The following is a 23,689-nucleotide window of genomic DNA, read 5'->3' as shown; positions in this document are numbered from 1 at the left end:
AACAACGGCTTGAATTCAAACATTCCAGTCAAATCCTTTTAAATTATTTTGACAGCAAATTTGCTGAAAAGAGAAGCTAACGGATTACAAAGCAACATTATTTCCCCCAGAGCTGTGAGTGCTCGGTCGTTGGGTGCGGCTGGAATAATATAAAACTGAAAGCCCGCTGGTGAGATTGATGCTGAGGTTATGGGCAATTAAAACGGAATGATTAGACTGAGTGCTTCAGGTCTCGGAGCTAACAAGAAATTCTTTGGGCAAGCCTTCAGTATAAAAACTATATTTGGGACCCATCGGTATTTAGAAACTGTCCTTCCCTGGAATGTGTTTACCTCTGCAGGAGGTCCCATCGATTACCTCCAGGCCGTCAGGGCACGTGAAACCGAAAGATCCAACGTTGTTGGTGCACTGACCTCCCACGCACCGACTTGTGTTCTCACATTCGTTTCCATCTGCGTCCAAACAGACAAACACGTCATGACCATGACATAGTCCGACCAGCTGGAGACTGCTGTGTTCTTTTCCAAATGTTTTGTCATCTTAAGGAAGATCTTCTGGTACTAATCAACAGGGTACCCATTGAAATGATGGAAGCTCAAGTAGAAATGATGGCATACCTTCGCACGCGCGGCCGACGGGTGCCGGGGTAAAGCCGGGGTCAAAGGTCAGACATGAGTAAGAGCCCTCCGTGTTGATGCAAAAACCCGCCGGACACACCCCTGGTGTCTGGCACTCGTCGATATCTGAGAGACAACGAAAAAAAAAATTAAAGGATCCACATTGTGGAAATGCTATATCTTCCACGTCTGCTAATATTATTAACGAAAGAGTCGAGCTTCGGCACAAGTGCAAAGCATTAGGCTCAGTTAAGTAAATCTCGCTTAATTTGATCGCGCTGACTGTTTTATTAAAAAAGGCCGGAAAGATAAGTACGCAAGACGATCGTCGGCCGCTAAACAGCAAGCTATCGCAGGTGGTGTGTAATTTCTGGAGAAACAAACAGTGACCGAGATGGCTGTTATGCGATCGCTGAAAATTCCACAGAGCAGTACGGATTAGATTCTTTCGAGGGGGAAAAGAAAGTGCGGGCCACCGTTAAGTGATGGCTCAGTTTTGCCTTTGGGTGAACGGAGGGAGTTCCACATAGCGAGCTTACGGAGGAAGGATGCACGGCGGTTGACTTAATTTCAAATTAAGGCCTTAATATTTTCCATCGTATCATTTAAATCCTATCAGAGGCGGACTTGGACCCGAGGTTGTTTTGTGAAACTTTTTCCCAGCGCAGAAACATACATCAGTGGGGGGAAAGATCATCCTCTCGGGCTAGATCCCCACTTCCATTAAAAAACACACAAGAGTGTATGTGAATAACCCAGGCCACATTTGATTTAAACAATCATCCGGTTTTGTCGTTCTCATGAAGTCATAGCGAAGCTAACCTCACTGGTTTGGTCAAAGCAGACGTTGGATTCCGTTGATCTCATAAATCGTGATGTATTTCGGCAAGCTTTAATCAAGTTGAGGGTCTAGAGTAATTTTTTTACGTCACCTTAGATCCGGTTAACTAATGACTCTGATGACATCATAAAAGGTTGGTTTACCCTCACAACCATCACCGTCCTGAGACAGCTGCAAGCCGGAGCTGCAGCTCGTGCAGGTATAAGATCCGGGAGTGTTTGAGCACAGCTGGTCCGGGCACACGTTAGCGACCAAGCATTCATCCACATCTGGATACAAATAAACAAATGGACACATCATAACCCAGATTGCCATCTCTGGCGTGAACCAAAAACATCCTGCCTGTTCAAATCAACGAAATTAAAAATCAGCCAAGCTCGGAAACGTCAACACGTGGATCATTCCGATATCCGAAGACATCATGCGCTATTCTGAGACAGATGTGTATTTGTTTGGAGCAAGAGTTAAATAATCAGCGCTCGGGGGCAATGAGCTTGATCAGCCGGCTATGATGTGATGTCTGAGAGACGGGACATCGGCAAACCTGAACCAGATCGAATCCATTGACACATAAATCCCGCTGGAGACAAACATCTGCGTGCGAGTAAATAAACGTGAATCGAGCCAACATCCGGCCGGGTAGCCAAAAATCTCACCATCGCACTGCTGTCTATCCTTGGAGATTCTGTACCCAGGCTGACAGCTGACACATGTGTAGGAACCTTCTGTGTTTGTACATGTTCCCCGGGGGCACGTCGTGGGCAGCGCGCACTCGTTAATATCTGGCACCAAACAGAACAGGATATGAGAAAAAAAAGCGGGAATCTCCTCTGCCAACAAAAACATCTAATCCACCGTGACAGATCTTCTCCAGTGTTACTATGAAGAGCAAAAGTTAAAAATGAGTGTGCTGAATTACCGACCTTCACAAAGTTCTCCGTCATACGACACCGTGTAGCCCGTCGGGCAATTCTCGCAGGTGTAAGAACCCTCGGAGTTGAGACAGATGCCATTGGAGCAGGTAGACAACGACTGGCATTCGTCAATATCTGGGCGGATCACAACACAAACATCGCGGGACATGTTTGGACCTCACTCGTGAAAAGAATTCTCGAGTTGAATGTGAAGCTTATTTTGTCAAAGCGCCCGGTATGTGTCAAAGGAGAGAACAAATTGTTTTCTCGGAGCTTACCTTCACATCGGCGTCGATCTGGAGTCACTTTGTAACCCGCTTTACACCTGGTGCAGGTGTACGAGCCAGGCGTGTTGGCGCACACGCCGCCGAGACACCAGTCGCCTTGAGAACACTCGTCCACATCTGCAAACAAAAACACTTAGCCATATTGTCGCTTTTGATTACTAATTATTAAATTGTACCTTCACATCTCAGCCCATCTTCTGATGGTTCAAAACCAGGATTACAACTCTGGCATGTAAAGGAACCGGGCGTGTTGACGCAAATTCCTTCAGGACACTTTTTACCAGATGCGCACTCATCGATATCTAAAGGGAAGAAAAAAATATTGTCTGATTTGGCTACATGTGTAAATCGTGTGTTGAAATACACGTCAGACCTTCACAGGTTTTATCGTCTGGGGTGACTTGGTAACCATGGTTACAAGTACATCTGTGGGTACCCTCCAGATTCACGCAATGTCCATGAAGGCACATCCCCGGAAGCAGACACTCATTCACATCTGGAAATAAGAAAATGGAAGAATTAAAAAAAAAAAACTTTTTATAACTTTTTTTATAAAAGCTTCAAATTTGCCATGGAGCTTCTGCAGTAGCACGCGCGGAAACTATTTACACAGCTTGTGACGGATCTCGCCGCTGACGACTTACCTTGGCATACGTTGTCCAGCGCGAGTTTGTATCCTTGGAAACAGTTGCACCTATAGGAGCCCTCGCTGTTGACACACCTTCCGTGGCCGCATATGTTTTGGTTCAAGCATTCGTTTATATCTGCGGACACGGCGGGGTCAGGAAAGTTATTGTCAGTTTTGGGGGGGGGTTGAGACAATAAAAGTTGTTTGCCAAAATGTTGATATCCACTGTGGTTGTTATATTGCACAAAAAGGGGAAGTATCATGCGTGTAAAAAAAAAAAAAAAGAAATTACTTTTTTTAAATAGACCCAATACTCATTAAGGCTTTTAACGATATTCCACTTTATTACTCGTGGAAAAACCTTGTGTTTTGTAGCGGAATTTTTTGTCAAGGGTTAATGTGGCAGGATTATGTGGAAAAAAAAAAAAAAGCTAAGTCAGAAGAGTGAACGTTACATAACACACAAAGGAAGGGTGCTCGTTCATCTGCAAAGGAGCTGGAGAAAGAACAATACGACGAGGTGATACATGGAATTAAAACAGAGGAGAATGTCACGGATTGAGTTTTTTCTGGCCCGATGCAGTCATGTGATAAACTTTGACAAGGCAGTGGAGCTGTTCACTATCACGACGGCAATTAAGCTTATCGTCGACCCGGCCAATTGGACGCAAATTGCCGTCCTCCCGTCAGAAGATTGAAGCAAAAACTGGAAAGCCGCCTGTTTATGCCGGAGCAGCGCCAGTAGGCCCGCATGTGGATTAAGTTGACAAAATGTTTACCTTTAACCTCTCAGCTCCTATTTATTCTTCCCAGATTGCTACAGATTAACAAAGTAGTTCACGAGGAGTTCTGCGTGGAAACACGGCAATTAGATGATGCACTAAAGAAACACTTTGAGTCATTTTCATTTAGTCCCCATTTTTTTTCACGTCTGGAATCCTCGAAGCAAGGAGCTCGGCTTTCCAAACGTATTAAAAGGGGTGTAAGGTCACGGAAAGGGGATGTGGTAAGTCACACCGATCGGGTTGTTATGTAACCGGGACACATCGGGGTTGAGTCTTAATAGCTTCAAAGCGACCATACGTGCGTTCAAATCTAATAGACCACAGCGAGCGAACACGGCGGTTGAGTGAGAAGATTTGTTTGCAAGTCCCGACCTCTTCGCAGTCGGGAGTTGACCGTTTGACCCTCCTCATACATCTCCAGTGACTGCCCGGTCCCCTCACCCAATCCCTGCTAATCAAATCCTGCTGGCTTCCAGCGGGCCCAACTGTACAGTGGTCAGAGCTGTCCAACAATAACATGCTGTTTGTTCAAAGCTGTGGCCGAGAGAAAATATTTGGACTGTACCAAATTGAAGTATTATAAACAATCTTTTTCTTTTTCGGGGGCCGTTGATATCAGAAGATCAACAATAACAAGGGGAAGATGTTTAAATAATATTGTGGATATTACCGCAGGGCTGCTGAGCTGATATTTCATACATGGAGGAACTGAATGGACTCAGAAAGGGGCGGGGCCATCTAGCCGTCATCGCTGTGGTTTTTGAACCTGTCACGTCGGCCTTCTACCGCTGCACGGCGGATATAAAACATACACGGCGAGCTTGTCTGAAGTCGACGCACAAATGTATTTTCGATACATTTAAACACATGAGCAGTCGTCGCGCTTTAAAAAAAAAAAAAACTAAACGCGATTTAATCAAACCAATGTTGGATCACAGACTGTCGGCAGGTCATTACCGCCGGGGCTTGTTGCCATCAGTTGGGTCTGGCAATCCCATTAGGAAAACGCAGCTTTTAAATGTAACCCAATGCTTTTCAGAAGTTTGAAAAAAGAAAAAAAAATTGCGGCCGTCTCACAGAACGCTTACACGACATTTGGTGAATAAAAATTTCTGATAGTTTTCCCATACGGACAATATTGTCAACACAATTCTTGTTTTATCTGCAAAAATATTCCGGTTTTTTGACATAATCAGAAAAAAAATCACATAAAAACATTCTTTGTGTTTTGTGTAACCTTACCTACACATCCATCGCTGATTGGCCTGAAGCCGGTGCTGCAAACCCGGCAGTGAAAGGAGCCCACAGTATTAACACAACCACCATCAGGACAAGTGCTTGGATCCTGACACTCATCCACATCTATAAAAAAATTGAATATGACATGAACGTTTAGTCGCTATCGAGCACGAAGCGTGCGGACAACCAGGTCACCTTCGCATTGGTCTCTCCAGGACTTGGCAAAACCGCTGTCACATTCACAAGTATAAGATCCTTCCGTGTTGATGCAGCGGCCACTCTGGCATTTGTTGGGCATGCTGCACTCATCAATATCTGCAAGGTAGGAAAGCAAAAAATAAAAAAATAAATAATGTTAAACAGCACATCCCAAAAAAGATCACAGCTTACCTTGACAGAACTTTCTGTTTTGAGTGATGGCTTGGCTGTATCCGCTGAAGCATTGACAACTATAGGAGCCATAGCTGTTCGAACAAATCCCTTTTCCGTCACATGGCTCATCCTCACACTCATTCACATCTTCAGAGAGGAACAAAAAGTCAGCTCACATTGATCATTTTTCCATCTTCCAAGTACTCACCTATACAGGTGGTCTGCAGAGCATTGAGTTGAAATCCTACTTCGCAATGGCAAGTGTAGCCACTCTGCACAGGCATGCATTTCCCATGGCCACAAATGAATGGAGTGGTTGCACACTTGTCAAAACTTCCTAAAAGACAAAAAAATAAATTTGTAATGAGCTCGCTCAGTCGGGTCTCGACCAAAAAACAATATGGCTGACTTATTATGATGGTAGATGCTGTGAAGTGTGACCCAAAAAAAAAGTCTCTATGGGAGCCATCATGCTGTTTTACTTGGATTTTATAATATAAATCTTACCTGAGTCTGTGTGGGCTGTTTCCTTTGGATCAGGCTTGGCTGGTGAGTTTGGAGAAACTTCTGGAAGGAGGGAAGAATAATGTTAGCTATGATGTATTTGGGTCCAGTATAAAAGGACACAACCACCGACGCTCTGCCTAAATTACGCATTGCTTATTCTACAAAATTCAACTGCTTGAGCTGTCACTCGACAGGCAAGTTGAAAAGAAAAACGATCCCGACTTTTCTCCGAGTTAAAAGAGTACAATAGCAGAATTAGAAATGTTAAAATTGGACGGTCTGTGTTTTTGCTGGCGCCAGAGCAGAGCATGTAAAGAGCGTAACTGGAAATACTGCGTTGAAACAAAACATGCAATATATCTCCACATAGAAATGACAATAAATCATGATCTTGAGGAATAAACTAAATTAGATTGTTAAAAATAATACCTGGATATTTGGATGGCGAGTCCGTCACAACAGCTGGCTGAAAAAACAAACACATATTCAGACACATGTCGGTTAAATTAACACCTTTATAAAAGGAAGAACTTACCGGTCTTTGAATTTCCACATCTGGCAGGAGAAGACAAGACGAGGAAGATAATTAGTAACCTCGATTCCATTGCATTTGTAAACACGTTCTTCTCACCTTCAGGCTGTCGAGATGTTTCTCTGTCTGGGATAAATGGATGGTGAGGCTGCTGTGGATTGATCGGGTGCCGGGGTAACTCTGGGTACTCGGGCCACTGGGGTATTTGTGGACTTTGTGGGTAAATGGGATATTGAGGCTGGGAGGATGGCAGCTGAGGATATGTTGGGTTCTGCTCCTCCCAGGACAAACCGGTACTCTGAAGATCATCCTCGCCCAGCTGCTGCAAGGAAATCTGAACATCGGAGCGGGAGTAGGTGTATCCGTGACCGACTGGGCAGATCTCCTTGAAATGATCTGCATGGAGGAAAACATGGTAGGTCAGGATTCAAGATTCTAAAAATTGATCGAGTTTGCAGGATGATACACTACATGGTCCTCAACTCCTCAATCTTAGTCCTGACCAAGTGTCAGGTTGTATTCCAGCTTCCAAATAATACCACAATAGACTTACAAGGTGTGATTCATATTTCATCTTTAAATTCCATTTGCGTAATTTTCTATTACAGTGTAATGGAAGACTCAGTGAGAGCAAAAAACAAAAGGATTTTTGGAAATACATTTGCATATTTGCATACCCAAATAGCCTCAGACGATTCCATAGTACTCACTGACCCCCTTGCTGATAATTGCAAACTAGACAGTCGGAGCCCAGCGAACCTCAGAGATGGTGAATCCATTACAAGCTAGAAGTGCACTGTCCTCTATTTGACCTAAGACGAGCAACCTAATGCTCAAGGAATCTGGAAAAACGTCGAGACGGCTAAATATGAAGAAGGTAAAGGAGGGACTGACTGGCTGATGAAGGTGTGGATGAAAATTAGCCTTGATATAATCCGCAGCACACCACACGGGAGCTGAGGTGAAAGTTGGTATAAAAGTCGGCAGGATCTTGTTACCTGGTCACAAGGAATAAGCCCGAGTGCTTTGTTCGGATCATGACTAGCTCTTTGTCAGGCCATACAAAAGCCAGGATCTAAGAGATCAGAGGCTACTTGTCAGTCCTGGTCAAAGCAACATCATGGAGGTCTATGATATTTGATCTATGACGATTCTTTAAAATCACTGGCTAAATCATACTGTTCTCCCCGTGAAATCTCAAATGACGGGGTTTGTATGACAAAACTTGTTGACAGTTTCCCATGTTTCTTTTGGCGAAGCAATTTTTTTCTGAGTTTCTCTCAGTGGACATGAGCGATAACCCTAAAACTGACTCCCACTCTTGTGCGGCCTCCAAAATATGACAAGTGTTATGCTTTTGGTCTTTTTCCACTTCAAACAAATTGTGATTATTCCGAACTCATTTGCAAAAGCTGGCAGACGAGAAGGGTGTTGACTGACTGAACGTCTCAATTCATCGTTCTTTGAGATGGCTTTCAAAAACACCGACAACCTTCACGAGTAGCATTTTTAGAGCTACAAACATCAGCAACTGAGCAAATATGCAAAAACTCAAGACGGAATGTGTTTGTAGATTGAGTACATGACCTTGGAGAATATTTGTGTGGAGCCACATACCAGATTCGGGTAAAGGGCAGCGATCGCAGCCATCTCCCCAGGCTTTGCCCACGCGGCTGCAGCAGCAGATCTGCTTGGTGATGTGTAGAGAAAGTGGCAGCGAACATGCTCCTGCTGACACCGATCTGTAGCAAAACGCCTTCTGGTCTGAAACGGCCTTGTCAGCTGCGGAGATATTACATCATCACATTGAGGATTATTTCGATTCACCTGCTGATTATGTTGCCGATTAATCAAGGAATTGGATTTACAAAAAAAAAAAAATCCAAGCTGTTACTTAAAATCCTGTCTTAAAGGGAAATTAAAATTACTTATTATTCAGTTTTGGATATGGTCCAATCAGAATTGTTGATCATTATTTTCCAAAGTAAAATCAAACTTTATATTTTAATTCCACACAAGAATCAAGTGTCTGCTACAGAAATTAAATAACATTTACCGTTAAGAAGCTGAAATTCTAAGCATTTGGCCAATTTTGAATTGAGAAAGATATCCAAACAATTCATCGATTATAAAAGAAACGATCATCGATTAATTTGGTAAATCGATTAGTTCCCGATTATTCGTTGCACATCACATAAACCGCGCTATTACATTGCAAGCTATGATATCATTGAAATGGAAAATGTTCAAACTCGAGACTTGTTACTACATCATAAGAATCTTTGCTGTCGGCCAGTTCCCAAGAGTACACATCTTCCGGGCCAAACGACTGCCACCTCCAATTTTACAAGTGAATACTTACAGACGCAATGACTTCTGGCAGGGTCCAACATGAAACCAGGTTTACACGTGCACCTGTAGCTTCCTTTGGTGTTGAGACACTCTGCATTCTTGCAGATTCCCGGCAGCAGGCACTCATTGATATCTGTAAAATATGCAAAGCGTTAGCCTTGAAGCTTTGTTTCATCCTGACAGGCAATGTTGGAACTGCAAACCATCTCCTGGAAATGAATCTCACATTTCTTTTACATTGAGTATGCAAAGCCGTCAAGACTAACAATGATGTAAGTTTTGGGAATGGTTCGAAAAGGTGACAAAATATTGTAGCGTTACAAAAAAAATGCCAGCTGCTTGGAGGTGATAACGAATGGAATGCTTGAAGTTACCTAACGGTATGAAATACAGGAGGAGTGATGACGTGAAGAAAACACATGCACGGAGGAATTGACGCTCGTTCATTTTAAAAGCAGGAGAGACAGGCAGAAGTAGATGCTTTACACATCCCAGGTCAGGGAGGCTTTGTTTTTCTCACTCACTGACCAGCCGAGTCCCAGTTCAGCTCCAGAGGCAATAAAACAAGTTAAAGTACCAGCCAGGAGCCAGGAGACTTAATTTATTTTACCCATTGTAGTCCCGCTGGACTGTGCAAATGTAAAGTTCAAGCAGTATGTTTTCTGGTCAGAGTTCAGGTCAGGATTGGGCTCAGCCTTTCGTCACATGGGGTCTCTAATCCACCGTTTGGTGGAGTTTGAGATTAGCGCTATTGTTACAGTCTGCTGCTGGGTTGACTGGGATTGACGTTGACTTTCAATGACACCCTGTCCTGACTTGCACTAATCTCAACATCATTTTTGACTTTGAATGCGAGACAGATGTAATTAATGGAATTAATCAAGTATTTGTGAAAGGTCACGATGGTGTCTTCTGACCTTACATTCTTAACTATTATTAAAAAAAAAAATGGCTACCTGTAGTATTACATAGGAGCGCTGTAAAGGAAATTGGCTATTAACTGTTTTAGCCAAAGGCGGGATAAGACAATTACTTTGCTGGTCGAAAAGTATAGACGTACGTTATGGGGGCAAAAGTGCATCGTTCGAGACAGAGAAAACGAGGAATGCAGCGAGATGGAGGTGAAGGTCGAAGTTGGCAAACTAGTCGGCACAATTTTAATAATAAAGTCAAAAATTATTTATATATATATATATATATATATATATATATATATTTTTCTCATTGGCACTTGCAGCAAAGCCTTTGGGAATGAAGCAACAGCTGAAAGGGACATTAGACGTTCCAAAAAAAATACAGTGGGGGGGGGACTGGCAGCTCGGCTGCTTTTGTAATTAAAGAAATAAGCAGCTGCAATGGAGGAACATCTTGAAACCATCGCATAGGAAAAGCATGAATGTATTAAAGATACATTATTTTACCTGCTTGAAAGACAAATGTGCCCTTGTCTACAAAAAAAGTTTTATTTCTTTTTTTTTTCTCAGTCAAACCCTTTGAGCTGTGGCCAATAAAGCAGATCTGAGATCCAACCTGAAAACTAGCACCTGCTTGAAGACCCCAGAATATTTTTTTAATTTCAATAAATAACCCAAATGGCTCCAATATTAAATATTTTTATTCTAAATGGTCAGACTACCTCCATGTCCACACATTGGACACCATGTGTGGCTTTTTTGGACCTGACCTAGCAGACACTTGACAGCCATCCCCCCTCTGGGATGTTGTGATGAAGCGGAATCTGCTGTTTTCTTTTCCAGGAGTGACTTGATGTTGTTTTTTTTAACAGATGGATGGACAAGCTAGCAAGTCACATCGCATCTCCTCCACAACTCGTGTGGGCCAAACCGGCGCATAAGTCGACATACTTAAAGTGAACTCAATCAAAGGCTGCTGAAGAAAGGCTAATTGTGGTCTTGACCTCTACGCCACAGGGGCCGAACACACGGGAAGAAAAACGAAAGTCCTCGGGGGGTCCGTATGTAGAAAACATATGGATTTTTTTTTCATCCCATTTGATTCTTACCTTGACAGTGCGTCGCGTTCATCCTTTTATATCCGACAGGACATTCCACTTGCCCGTTTGCAATCACCGCGTACGCTGCGGAGCGAAAAAAACGATATTTTAAGGGATGCAAGAACACAAAGCATCGCATTCATCGAGAGGAACATATAACTTGCAGATGTGAGCATGTTGGCAACAGAAAAAATGAGGCGACCCACAGCTGGGCCACACGGGAGTGAGTGAACAGATGCTAATGGAGCCCCGTTAAAGTTTTTTTTAATATGACAGCGCTGCCATCGAATAGAATAGTTTGTTTCCATATGAAAGTATGCTGCGGTAAATAAATCAGCACTTGGTTCGTGCCCCAGTGCGGCCATATTGTCGGTGATAGATGGTTGAAAAACATCAGGTCATTAGTCACTCGCTAGCGGGTTTAGCCTCATGATGCTCCATTAAAGATACACACAGGTCAATGTGGTCGTTCAAAAAGCAAAAAAACTCACACCGTGTGTGTATGCATGTTTCCAACACATTAAAACAATTACAGAACGTCTTTTATCTTGCTCTTGAGTCATGCAAGATGAGTCACAATATTGCAAGCTTCTTCCAAAGTAATCGTTATGTAATTCTGTCCTTCTTGTCATCACTGTCGGATCCAAGCTTGGGCAGACATGTTTGAGAATCGAGAAGAAAAAATGGCCATATAATACATTTTGACTTAAAAAAGTTAATAGATGCAACTATGTGACTAAATAATAATAATAATAATTAAATTAAACAAAATTTTATATAAATATAATAAAAAAATAAAAATAATAATAATAATAATATTTGAGTTCCTGGAATTGTCCCCAATGATTAATTCCAAATCATGAATCTGTGCCACTCTCCCAGGAGTGTCTGGAATGTACCAAATAGAATCTTCCTGGGAATAAAAGTGTTTTGTTCCCACTGTGACCCAGTGGACCAAGCGGGTTCAGCACACCTGAAGGTTTGACAGAGCAGAAGTGGGTCAGTATGAAGGGGGCATGGCGAAAAAAAAAAGGGAGGGGGGGGGCTGTGTCAGAGTGACGCCCGCACTCCTGTCTGCCCACCGCATCATGTTCCTCCACACCAGCCTAATCCGCCTGCAAAGTTTCCGAGTAATGAGCTGTTGTGGTCGGGTGCTGGGCATGCCCTCCTGCAGGGACGGGATCAGGGAAAGTCTGGCGTGAGTGACAGCGGGGCGCACATGCCAAGGGAAACCCAGTGGGAGAGGTCGGTCTGTCTCAATGAAGCTTATTAATACAAAGGAGGCTGCTATCTCTTCCAGGAGCAACTTTGACATGTATCTGAAATGGTCATGAACGTGAACCTACGGGCGTTGCATCAAGAAATGTTTGCTTCAGTTCAGTGAGTTCCTTTCGGGATTATTAAAGTCCTGAAAATCCAACTAATGAACATTTAGACCAGGGGTGTCAAACTATGGCTCGTGGGCCGAATATGGCCCGCAGTGTAATTATATTTGGCCGGGAAATAGAAATTCTGCCTCGACTTTGTGTCAATACAAAAACATTACTTTAAAAAAAAAAATTCTGGCATTTTTTATTACCATTCATCATATGATCATTATTTGGGTCGACAGTCATAATGGCGCTCCAACGCAGTCCGTGACAAAAATGAGTTTGACACCCCTGATTTAAACTCGACATCTCGTCGTGAGCTTCCTTATTGTTTTGTTAAGTTGAGTCTAATGCTGCAAAAATAAGGCCAAGTTGTTTCTGGTGCGGTACACAAATCTAAGGCCGACCTTGTTTTCGGATCACTTAATGATGCGTGCTGTCTCACGCTGGCTCCTACCATCATTTGAGTCGAAAATGTCCGTGCGGAGTTTCACAGGCAGCCACTTGCAAGAGTGAGCTCAAGCTGTGCATCATTAGCGTCGCCCTTGGTTACAACGAGTCGAGACGCGGTACTGGTCTGTATCCACTGAATGTACAGAGAAACACTTCCAATTGTTGTCCATCCATTTAGCCCCCCGATTAACAAAAGACTTTGTCACCCCTCACTAATTTTGTCTGTCTCCATTCAATTGTGTTGTGAATGCCACTGGCAACTGTTGAATAATATTTGGTTGAATTCCCTGACTTGTAATTCACATCCCTTGGAGCTCCCTGATTGGCGGCTCGGTCCTAAATCTGTTTTTCGGATCAGGGACGACCCTATTGAGCAAATGAAAGGACGTCTTATGCAAAATACAAGTAAAGGGGCTGAGAAAGGAGATGGATTTTATGCTCACATGGGGATTTTAGGTATACTAAAATGGCCTTTTAATTCAGTCTTCATGTGGGACCACCCTGGCTAGAATGTAGTCTCGTAGCTGATTCGCTGATACGGTCAGGCATGACTCGAAGAACCTTGATCAATGTTTCTGTGGATCTAGCTGGAGATCCATGTATTTTTAAAAGATACAAAATGGAAAATAAATTGTAACTTTAGTATTGACACATAATTTGCCACATAAAATGATGCGACGGGCCGGGTCTGGCCCCCGGGCCTCGAGTTTGACACCTATGATCTAAAGGAACTGGAGAAAGTCAAACTATTCCATCGAGGGCCTCTTTCTTGGAAAACTTTCCTGGCCAAGACCTCCCCTGGACCCTTTTCCGGTAATTCTCTTCCTGACAAACTGCCATGGAACAAACTGGTGGCGCACAAAGGAAACAAGGGGCACACACAGCACCCTAATCAATGAACGGATTAAGTCTTTTGACCCCCGTCAGATGCCAAAGCCTTCTCCTCTTGGCCTCGGAGTCAACATTTGATTGGAGGGAACAGCTCGAAGGGAAGCTGTTTGCTTTTAAAGTCTCCTTGGCACGCGCCAACACGCAATGATGATTTGCACGGCTGCTTTCCATCAACTTTACTTGGTGCCACCAGAGATAACGCATGGGATGTATCTCCTCCAAAATAACAACTTCCGTAGTTGTTTTTATATATCTTCAGCGGAAAGTATGTTGCAAGCATTTGGAGGCCTAATGTTGACGGGTGTGCAAAGTCGCATTCAAAACAGACCGACATTCCTCCCTAATCTCCAATTCACTGTGGCGCATTAACCACCTGGGATGGCTCCAAAGCAAGACATGCCAGGGGTAAATTCCTCATAAAAATTTGATCAACATCGCATGCATCCAATTATGAAATACAACACCAGTTTGAAAATATATCAGATTTGATTTCTCGTTGCGGTAAGACTCGGAGTCCTCATTAAACGCACGGTGATACATTAGCAAGTCAACACTACGAACGTGATTTGAGGTCTTTATCAAATCTAAATTGGAAGCTGCTGTGGAATAATTCCAAGGCATCTGTTTCCTTACTTGCTTATTTCCCACACCAAATTGTAGCACCTCTGGTTTTCGTTGGCCATTTATAAGTGTTTGATTGATCAAAGCAAATCAAATCCAGTTCCAAACACAGAATTTGGCTCTTTCCATGAATGTTAGAAACCATGACTGAGGAACTGAGCAGAGTTCACATGGAAGGATGTAGATGTGAATCTTACGTCATACATCAACGGGCGATTTCTGACATAATGTGAGGCCGCCTGAGGAGTGAGTGACGAAACCGGGCAACTCCCAAATTCTGGAAAGGGGCGAGTTGAATGGAAGCGCAATGACACGAGAAAGACCTGGCTGGCCCAGTGGGGTAGACCGAGCCATGGTTTAAATGGGTGTGGTGGTTCCTTAAGGTCCTGGGGCGGAACGTGTGATCTTCCATGAGACTTCCCATCATCTCATCCATGGGAGCGTCTCAAACAGGGAAGCTGCCCAGCATTGACAGATGAAGAGAAAAATGGATTGTGGAATTCCAATAGTTGTGAATGGCAGGGCTGCCAAGTGTCATGAGCAAAAGTTTACTGAAGGAACCTGATATAGATTTATTAAAAAACATTCCGATATAATCATCGCAACACAATCCTGGCTCGGAGTTTTTAAAGGATTCATTTTCTCTTGAGGATAAAACCGGATACGCAGGAGAGCCCTAAAATTCGACGAGTCTCATCCCATATCGCAAAACTGACAACTGACCCTTTCACATTGAAACAGAACAAAAGAGCAACAACATTTTTCAGGGGCCATTTTCTCCCCCTTGGTTCCATATTGCTCCTGTCAACCGCAGGCCACGCTTGGAGGAATGCACCTTAAACATCTCGCCAAGTTTCTAAAGTGAGAACAATAACACTCAGGAATTCGAAGCACTTTTCTTATTAAAGCTTTATATGACTTCATTTTCCTTCTCATTTTCCGTGTGACCCGGGCCGACAGTATACCGCCAGCATGATGAAGAAGAGCTTGTGCTTCTAGTTGGAACTTCAAAGCACCGGAGGAGAACATCTGTGAGCTCAGGGAAAAGTGTTGACTGGAGATGAGCGATATAGGAGGAAAGAATAGATCCATGATGGATGGAGGGGATGTAGAAGGATGATGTCTGCTTCTGATTAAGAAGATATTAAACACAGCTTAAGGACTTTGACAGCCAACCGACATTTGTGGCTTTGGCTGATGCCACTATTGCTGCTTTCCTTGCCTTGGTGTGGGTACGCAATTAAGCCCCGCCCCCTTCCTTTGCAAAACACACAGGACTGTCAGGTCGAGTAAGAGTCTCTGTGTACAGTTTGAGGCGTCGCCGCCCACCCAGCTTGTCAGCATGCAACCAGCCTGCTGCTGTTTCTCAAACCTACCGCAGCTCAACTTGGAAAGCAGATGAATTACGCTTGTTCATTTCCTCAACGACCGCTTCGTTATGCCCGCAGGCTGGGTGGTGCTTGCTAGCAACAGCATCTTCATACTTTCATATGCTTTCCAAGTTTTTATAGAAGAAAAAAAACCTAATTTTTACGACTCTGGGGATAGTCAAGTAACGCAGTCGTTTTGGAAAGTTAATGACGACTGACTGCGTTAATTATTCGCACTTCCCGGTTCTCGGTAGTCTTTAAATCGGTGACAAATGCTAGCAATTAGAAACAACTAAATTAGACCCCTGACCAAAAAGCCAACAATAAACAAAAATCTGGATAGGAAACTGCACTTAAAAAGAAAAAGGGGGCAAATTGTGGTTTGCGGGTTTTTTGTGTTTGTATACAAAAGCAGAATATGAACAAATTAATATCACTACACAAAAATATACAAAAGGCTAGCTTGTAAATGGCCACAACAAGATCCACCTGGCATTTCCATGTGTTTATCATTCATAAAGTACACTTCACAACTGTCTTAGGGCCCATTCTAGAACTGGTTTTGGTTTAGCCAGAGCAAAAATATGCCAAAACTCCGACAGTGGACCCAATTGTGAAATGAACACAACATGGACAACCAGGCCACTCACTCCTCCATCTGTGTGGTCTTGTTTGCTTTGAAACATCACAGCTGGTAAAAATAGCTCCATATAAACATAAACGTAACAAATGTGTGTAAGCCACCAGATGATGGGATTTATCTCTTTGTGTCATGTGACCTTTGAATCCAGTTACTACTGGTCAGTGGTGGCTTACCTGGTTTGCTTGGACACTTGTGGCACTTGTTAAGACCCCAGGAGGCTCCCACGCTGCCACAGCAGTCATCTTGCTTGGTTAAGCCTGGCAGAGGATTTCCACACTGCAAAAAAACGAATCGGTGGTAAATATCGGAAACAAATTTGGCAATAATTGGCTATGCAAAACTTGTAGGAGCGAGAACATGAAGACCTTAGCTTGACTGGTTTCAGTAACTATCAAGCATCGACCTCCTGGCAATTGGATCAGGGACATTTGGCTAATTAGGAGAAATTCCTTGCTGAACTGAGTGGATTTTGGCCAATGGAGATTTACGAAACTCAAGTGAAAACACAGAAATCATTCTTTCGCAAAAGCACCAAACGGTTACACTGGCAAGAGAAGTGAGGACAACTGTGGAAAATGGGAGATGTAATCTAATACACACAAACATTCGTGTCAGGCTGGAGACACAAGTCCAGTGTGACTAACTCTGGATCATGACCATTTCGTTCGAAATCATCGTACAAAAAGTTCTGAAACAAAACTTTAGAACGAGCTCCAAAAGAAAATTTGAAACGGAAAATAGCCGACAACATGCCAAACAGATTTGTTGGAGCATTATGTTTGAACAGTTTATATAGCATGATCCCTTGATGGGTGCTCCTGTTTTGGTTAGCAACATAGTTTATTGTAATGTGGTCATGGGTTTTCAGCCAGGTTTTGTGTTGGTGTTAATCTTACCTTTCCGTCAACCGTCTCCTGGAAGCACCTTCCCACATGTCCATTCTGACGATGCTGTGTTCTAGCGTAATTGTCCACGCCGGTGTGTACGCGTCTGCCGCCGAGCTCGTGGCCGTTGCCAGGCTGAGAACGTTGCTGGACGGAGTGAGCCCCCTCGGTGGCAGGCAACCGCTGGCCAGGTTGGACCCGAGCCACTTGGTGGACGTGGACCTCAGCTTCCGGCGGGTGCTGGATGTGGACCTTAACCAACGATGGGTGAAGTGATGCTGGGAAAGACAAATAAGAATTTTACAGCTGCTGGTCTGGCATATTTAAGTTTTTGTTGAGTGGAGTACCTTGTTGATTGGAAAGCGGCAGCGTGTACGTGGAATGGGAAGGAGATTTGTGTCCAGAGTTTCTGGAGTCCTTGACGGCGGGTTTCGCGTGAGGCTGAGCCGGCAAGTGACAAAACTTCCCGGTAGAGTTGGACGGACACCAACATTGGTCCCTGCCAATGCAACGGCCTCCGTTTCGACAGGGGATCTGACAAAAGACTGCGGAGGACAAGACGAGACAATTGTATCGGTTTTTCAGGGTTATCAGCAATGTTACTGTTCAGGAGTAGGGGAAGGCCTCCTTTGATTAGATATGCTGGCTATCGTATCAACTCAAGGGGGCTATTAAATTCTTTCAGAACAAGTCTGCACTCGTCGGGCCAGTCCCACCCGGAGCTGAAACTATTCATAGACCTCGCGCAGTATTTATGTGTCGGCTCCAAAAAAAAAAAAACACTCAAATGACCAAACGGAACATGCTGATGTTTGTCTATAAACGGACGTGGACCCCATGTGATGTCATGTTTCCAAGTGCTGTGCGCAAGGGAGTCTGTTATAATTACCCGAGCCGTTTTTTTTTTTTTTTTTTTTTTACTGCGAAGGGAGCATAACAAAAGCATGAGATAATTGTTTGCCGTCCTCTTGACATTCCTTGATGAAAACGCACGCCCAAGTGATAACAGGAAGCACACCACCGCCTTTCGATACATGTTTGACTTTGATGGAGACTGACAGGGAAATAAAAATCATTCTCAAAGGAGGGGGGAGGGGGGAGGTGGTAGGAATACGACGTTGCTGAAAATATTGAATTGAAAACCAAGACAGCTCCTTCATATAGGCGAGATTGTTCACCTGTTTTTATGTAACCATTAAGGCCTTGTATGTGTGTGGTACCCGTCACCGCTAATCCACAAGCGGTAATTAGTCTGAGCCCTAGCAGGACTTTTGCGACTGAAGAAATAAAAACACGCAGGGTCGCGACCCTTGACCTTGGTGTTGACCACCCTTCTCCCTTCCCAGGGGCACTACTGTGGATACGTTTTATGTAATCCCTGCTCATGCTGGTTGTTCAGTTTTAGCGTCGCGCTCGTTCTCATCTTTCAAACTAGCGTGCTCTCCCGGTGAGCATGTTAAATGGTTAAACGGCGAGGTGCAAACCGCAAAGAGTTGGGGGTAAGTGGTGGGGGCGTGGGACCACCATCTCTTAAATGTGTTTGGGGAGATTAGTCCTTCTTTACAGACCCTGCTTTTAATCTGCTCTACTCCAACCTCAATTTCTCTTTGACAGTTCAGATTTTTTTTTTTTCTATCTCCTCTGAGTTTTGGTATTCAGAATAGACAGCATGACACTGGGAACCCATTTTGTCAAGCCCACCGTGAAAAATAAAAAAAAAGATATTGGGACTGTGAGAATTAGAGAACCAGACTCACAGAGTCGAAAGCCCGACGTCTTCGGCTGTTGCTGCTGCTGAAGTTGCTGCGAAGTCTCACTGTACACGGTGGTCACGTCTCCTTTCTCGCAACTATTGTAGCAGCGTCCGTTTCCGCACACCCGGCGGCACGTGGTGGGCGTGAAAACAATCTTGATTCGGTCCAAGTTAGAAGTGAGGTTAGCTCCTGGAACACACACGCAAATCCGTTTGAGAAGGAGCACGATCAGAATTAAAGCGGAGGAGATCTCCATGCCTCCTTCCTCACTGCGACACTCTGCTCATCTCTCGGAAAAGTGATGGGCAGTTTATAAACGCACAAGGGCGTGTACCGATAATCACCATTGGCACGCTGGAAGTCAAATGAGCAACTACCGGCCGGCCGGCCAACATTCGCACAGCAGATACAGTAAGGCCTTTATCTTAGCGAGAGGGTGTTTTAGATGGGTGAATGAGTGAAGAGGGCAAAGAGAGGTGAGGGTGAGCAACAAGCATACCGCCGCTACTCTTGACTTCATTTTAAAGTGATCTAATAAAAAGAACTTTAAGTATATTCTTTATGGGAGACTCGGCTGAGTGCCAATAAGTGTTTAGACTCTTCGGCAGAAGCAAGAATGCAGATGAGCAGGTTTGGGACACGGCCAATATTTTTTTTTTTTTTTTGGGCCAATGTTCCAATTTTCAGTGACACAGCAGGATGTGTCAGTATTTATTCGGATGCGTTGTTTGTTTTGACGTGCCAAGGCCGGGCAAAAATGTCAAGTGTGCATTTATTTCAACATTTTTTTTTACCTGCTGGCGACAGCACATTGTTGAATTGGTTGTGACTGGTCGGCCTGTGAAAGTAGTCATGCCCGTGTCTTTGTCCGTGGGAGTTCCCGTGCTCATTTGCGTGGGCGTTGCCGGCGGGCAGCGCGTTGGAGGTGATGGGCCCAGAGGATGACGGATAACGCTTGACGGTACGGGAGGTCCCCGTCAGCTGAGGGGAGGATTCAGGGGGTCCCCGTCTCACTTGGGTCCTGTCAGTCACATCATCACAAGACGGTAAATATATGACCTCAGAGCAAAGAGAACATCCCGCACATATATCGTCGAATCGGCGTTGCGCGTGCATCAGCGTGAAATCGGTTTAAGCGTGGAGAGCCTGCGCGACAGTAAATAATATTCCTGAGAGATGAACACGGTATCTTAGGTCATAACTCATCTTAATTAATCAATTTGTACAAATTAAATCTAGAATAAAAGCATAGTTGTCGCAACTAACATCTGCTGCAGGTCAAGAAGCCGTGACCCTTACTCATCCGCCCAAATTATTTTTCATGACACAAAAGACATTTGGTAAGAAAAGATAATTCATCACTTAGATGAAAAAATAATCAGAGAAAAACGATCCCCATCCCGCAGAGGAAACAATATTACCATGAGGCCTACGTTAGCGTACCTATTTACTCTGCTTGACTAGATAATGAACTTGTCTGGACTGAAGGCCAGAGGAAGTATTAAAACTAGGGTCGAAGAACAAAGCTTGACCTTGGGCGGGCATTTTTTTTCCCCCCAGCGTTTTGATTTGGGTCAATTACTTGAGTCCGTGTTGTGCGACCTGGAAGCTGAGCTCATGTGAGCGACGTGGGGGAGTCGCGTGCCTCAGACAGTCAGGCAGACACTTCTACCTGAGCTGTCGAGGCTTAGGAACTTTTCATCCTTGCAAAAAAACACATCTGGATCCTACAGATCAAGATACAGACCAAGAAGACCAGATCAGTTCTGCAAAGTACACCAAGGACCTTGCACGGTAATTAAACCATAAATCTTCCCGTCAGATGAGAATGTTGGTACGAGATAATTTATCACAACTGTGATAAATGTACACACAAGTCAATGTGTGACTTTTTCTAAACAAAGCAAACCAGAAAGCGCTGCCCCGTTGCTGTCGGGAAGAAGAAATGAAAGGGAAAGAGAGTCAGATAAACATTTGATAATGTTCTCTTGCGTCATCGTTTTGGAAAGGCGGCAGACTGGAGTTGACAGCTGCTGACCTAGATCCTGAACCTCCATGGGCGGCTCCCACGGATTAGGATATGACACCGGGAAACACAAGGTGCTCGAGTCAAGGCGGAACGCTAACGGTACTCTGTCGTGCTCTCCAAAGCATGATGAGTTTTTTCCATCGTTTACAATGATACCTGGCTCGCACGCATCCTGCCTTTCTTCCTGGGCTTAGCCAGATGTCGCTGACTTCCAATGGCGAAGTGACTTCCTTCCAACATGAGCTCACAACTGCCCCATCGGACGCTAAGAGCAAGCTGGATGTCGTCGGCAGGCCTCGACTAACTTCTTCCTCTGGGTGACTTAAAAGCAATCTTAAGACCTTGGCCAAGATTACACTGAGCTTGATTTTTAAAAGGCACATGGAAAAAAATGTTTGGGGTATCAAATGGTGGCCATACATGTTCAATTAAATCCCCCGATGATCCCGATGAATAAGCTGCTAAATGTGAGCACGTGCGGTTCATAGACGGATTATTCCGCTCTGTGTCTGCTGGAAGTAAAACAAGCTCGTGTTTCCGAGCAGTTACGGTCAATTACACCAAACAGAAGATGTTGCATGCTTGACCACTAGCCCAGCTTATCTATTAGAGTCGATGTTACAAAAGTAATGTGATGGAAATCCATTGAGGGAGAAGATGTTATTTTAATATTTATTCAATTAATCGTGCGATTAATCGGTAATTGTTTGTTTTTTTCCAATAATCAGAATCATCTTTTAAAAAACGAATTTCGTATAAGGTAAAATCCTTAAAAAAAAAAAACTCAGTCCATACAAATGATGTTAATTCTCTTCTTTTGATATTTGATTGCAAAAAAGGTCTCCAAGACATAACGCTATCGGTCGGGTCCTCTTTCACTCGTCATACGGAAAGCTATTAAACCTCATCACATTTACGGAAATTACAAATCACGATAAGAGCCAAGAATTTACAGTCGGCAACGACCGGGACTGTTAATCTTCCAGCTCATTGCACAACCATGACTTGGCGTTCAGTCACAGCAAATATCTTTGAACTTGTTTTGGTATTACAGCATGCGGATGCTCGCCACTTGTGAAGACATAACAGGCAGCCCGAATGGCAGTTCCAGACTCAGGTCCTAAACCCAGATGGGGGCTGGAAAGCAGTCCAGGTCTGAGAACTGGAAGAGGAGTTCAAATAAAGCTTGAAAAACAGCTTCTGCTGATAATAAACGTAAACTATGTGTGAAATTGTGTTCAACGTGCTACACTTGCTAGCCAAATCGTAGTTGGGCTTTGAAGTTTTGTTGAACCTTCACCAAAGGCTGGGACGTGTCAAACTATTTGGTTAGGTGCTTTGCTTTATTGGCTGCCAGTAAAACCCATTTCAGTTGACTTGGACCGCACAAATTGTCGTGATACCGGGAACTGGATGAACAGAAAAATTCTGGATTCTTCTGACGATCCGATTCAGTCCAAAGACACCAAGGAATTATTTGCATCTCCATGGATTCGACCTTACCCAATGAATTCTGCGCCCACGTTGATTAATTTATTCACAACCTAGTCTGGTGGCTTTTATTCTTGTCTCCCCTAATAAATTTCCATTTGACATCAATGTTTTTTGTCAGCAAATACACTTCAGAAGTACTACCTACTTTTTCCTACAGTACATTTGTTTGAAAGTGGCTTCATCCAAAACCATTTCTAATAGCTCGGGTTGCAAGTTTATAGAAGACATTGCAGAAAATAGACTGATATAAATAAGAAGCTCGTCTGGATGTAGGATCGAGTCATTTGGCTCTGAACATTCTGTCTAAACAAGAGAGTCTGACAGCTGGAAAAAGTGTCTGGAATGGGCATCCCAGTCTGGATCATAACACAGAACTCAATAACGAATGGATTCGTCTCGGTGACCTGATGTGAAATTGCATTTAAGATATTTGTTTTAAACTTAAGTTTTCCATTTTCAGCTCAAAGTATCAAGACAAAATGTTTTATATGAGAGGTGTATGAAATTCGAGTAATTTAAAGGCTACTTGGAAAATGGGATCGTAAATGACCATCATTACAAGTGTAAATCAAAGTTTTCATCTCACTTAGGTAAACGCAGTAAAGTTCATTTCATAGCCGCGACGCCAAATACGATGATCATCAGTCTGACTGGAGAGAGCGGCAAATATAAAAATTGTGCAGCTGAAAACAATGAAAACTTTGTACTACTTCGATCAAGCGATACAAAAAGATTTTTTCGCAAAAAAAAAGGCTGATTTATGAACGGATCGGGGTGCTGACAAGAGAGCTTTGTGAGCGATTCAAAAATAGAACACAACGTTATCTCATAAAAGATTTCCATTTCCTCTGTGTCGTTACATCAGCTATTTATTTATTTTTATTTTACATTTTTTTATTTCTCAATTTATTTTTTATTTATTTTTAAATATTTTTTTTATATTGGCACTAAAATGGAAGAAGTGTATAAAGTGGGCTATTGAGTCAGCTACGTGAACGACTACACGACTAATGGGCCTCTGTTTGACTTCATCAAGGAAATCCAAAAATCTACAGTTGGAACGGCAACATGTCCGATGACATCATCAACCTG

At 43.5% G+C, this 23,689-nt stretch overlaps 1 protein-coding gene across 2 annotated transcripts in view; it reads right to left on the bottom strand.

Annotated features, from left to right (window-relative positions):
• LOC125980410 (latent-transforming growth factor beta-binding protein 2) overlaps positions 1–23,689 on the bottom strand; it is a 50,856-nt gene that overhangs the window by 10,808 nt on the left and 16,359 nt on the right. Inside the window, exons 4-28 of one of the 2 annotated variants that reach the window (XM_049739451.1) lie at positions 19,869–20,095; positions 19,078–19,263; positions 17,668–17,865; positions 17,333–17,598; positions 16,610–16,712; positions 11,098–11,172; positions 9,085–9,207; positions 8,340–8,504; positions 6,822–7,118; positions 6,726–6,745; positions 6,620–6,656; positions 6,191–6,250; positions 5,892–6,020; positions 5,702–5,830; positions 5,507–5,626; positions 5,315–5,434; positions 3,304–3,423; positions 3,033–3,155; positions 2,836–2,961; positions 2,651–2,776; positions 2,382–2,507; positions 2,115–2,240; positions 1,602–1,727; positions 618–743; positions 333–452 (exon numbers count right to left, since the gene is read on the bottom strand). In XM_049739451.1, the coding sequence (XP_049595408.1) occupies positions 333–452; positions 618–743; positions 1,602–1,727; positions 2,115–2,240; positions 2,382–2,507; positions 2,651–2,776; positions 2,836–2,961; positions 3,033–3,155; positions 3,304–3,423; positions 5,315–5,434; positions 5,507–5,626; positions 5,702–5,830; positions 5,892–6,020; positions 6,191–6,250; positions 6,620–6,656; positions 6,726–6,745; positions 6,822–7,118; positions 8,340–8,504; positions 9,085–9,207; positions 11,098–11,172; positions 16,610–16,712; positions 17,333–17,598; positions 17,668–17,865; positions 19,078–19,263; positions 19,869–20,095 (3,374 nt within the window). Of the gene's footprint in view, positions 1–332; positions 453–617; positions 744–1,601; positions 1,728–2,114; positions 2,241–2,381; positions 2,508–2,650; positions 2,777–2,835; positions 2,962–3,032; positions 3,156–3,303; positions 3,424–5,314; positions 5,435–5,506; positions 5,627–5,701; positions 5,831–5,891; positions 6,021–6,190; positions 6,251–6,619; positions 6,746–6,821; positions 7,119–8,339; positions 8,505–9,084; positions 9,208–11,097; positions 11,173–16,609; positions 16,713–17,332; positions 17,599–17,667; positions 17,866–19,077; positions 19,264–19,868; positions 20,096–23,689 lie in introns of both variants that reach the window. The other variant, XM_049739450.1, reaches the window with a different exon arrangement.

The sequence above is a fragment of the Syngnathus scovelli genome, chromosome 14 (assembly GCF_024217435.2).
Source record: "Syngnathus scovelli strain Florida chromosome 14, RoL_Ssco_1.2, whole genome shotgun sequence".
NCBI lineage: Eukaryota > Metazoa > Chordata > Actinopteri > Syngnathiformes > Syngnathidae > Syngnathus > Syngnathus scovelli.
This window is presented reverse-complemented; position numbering and strand designations above follow the sequence as displayed.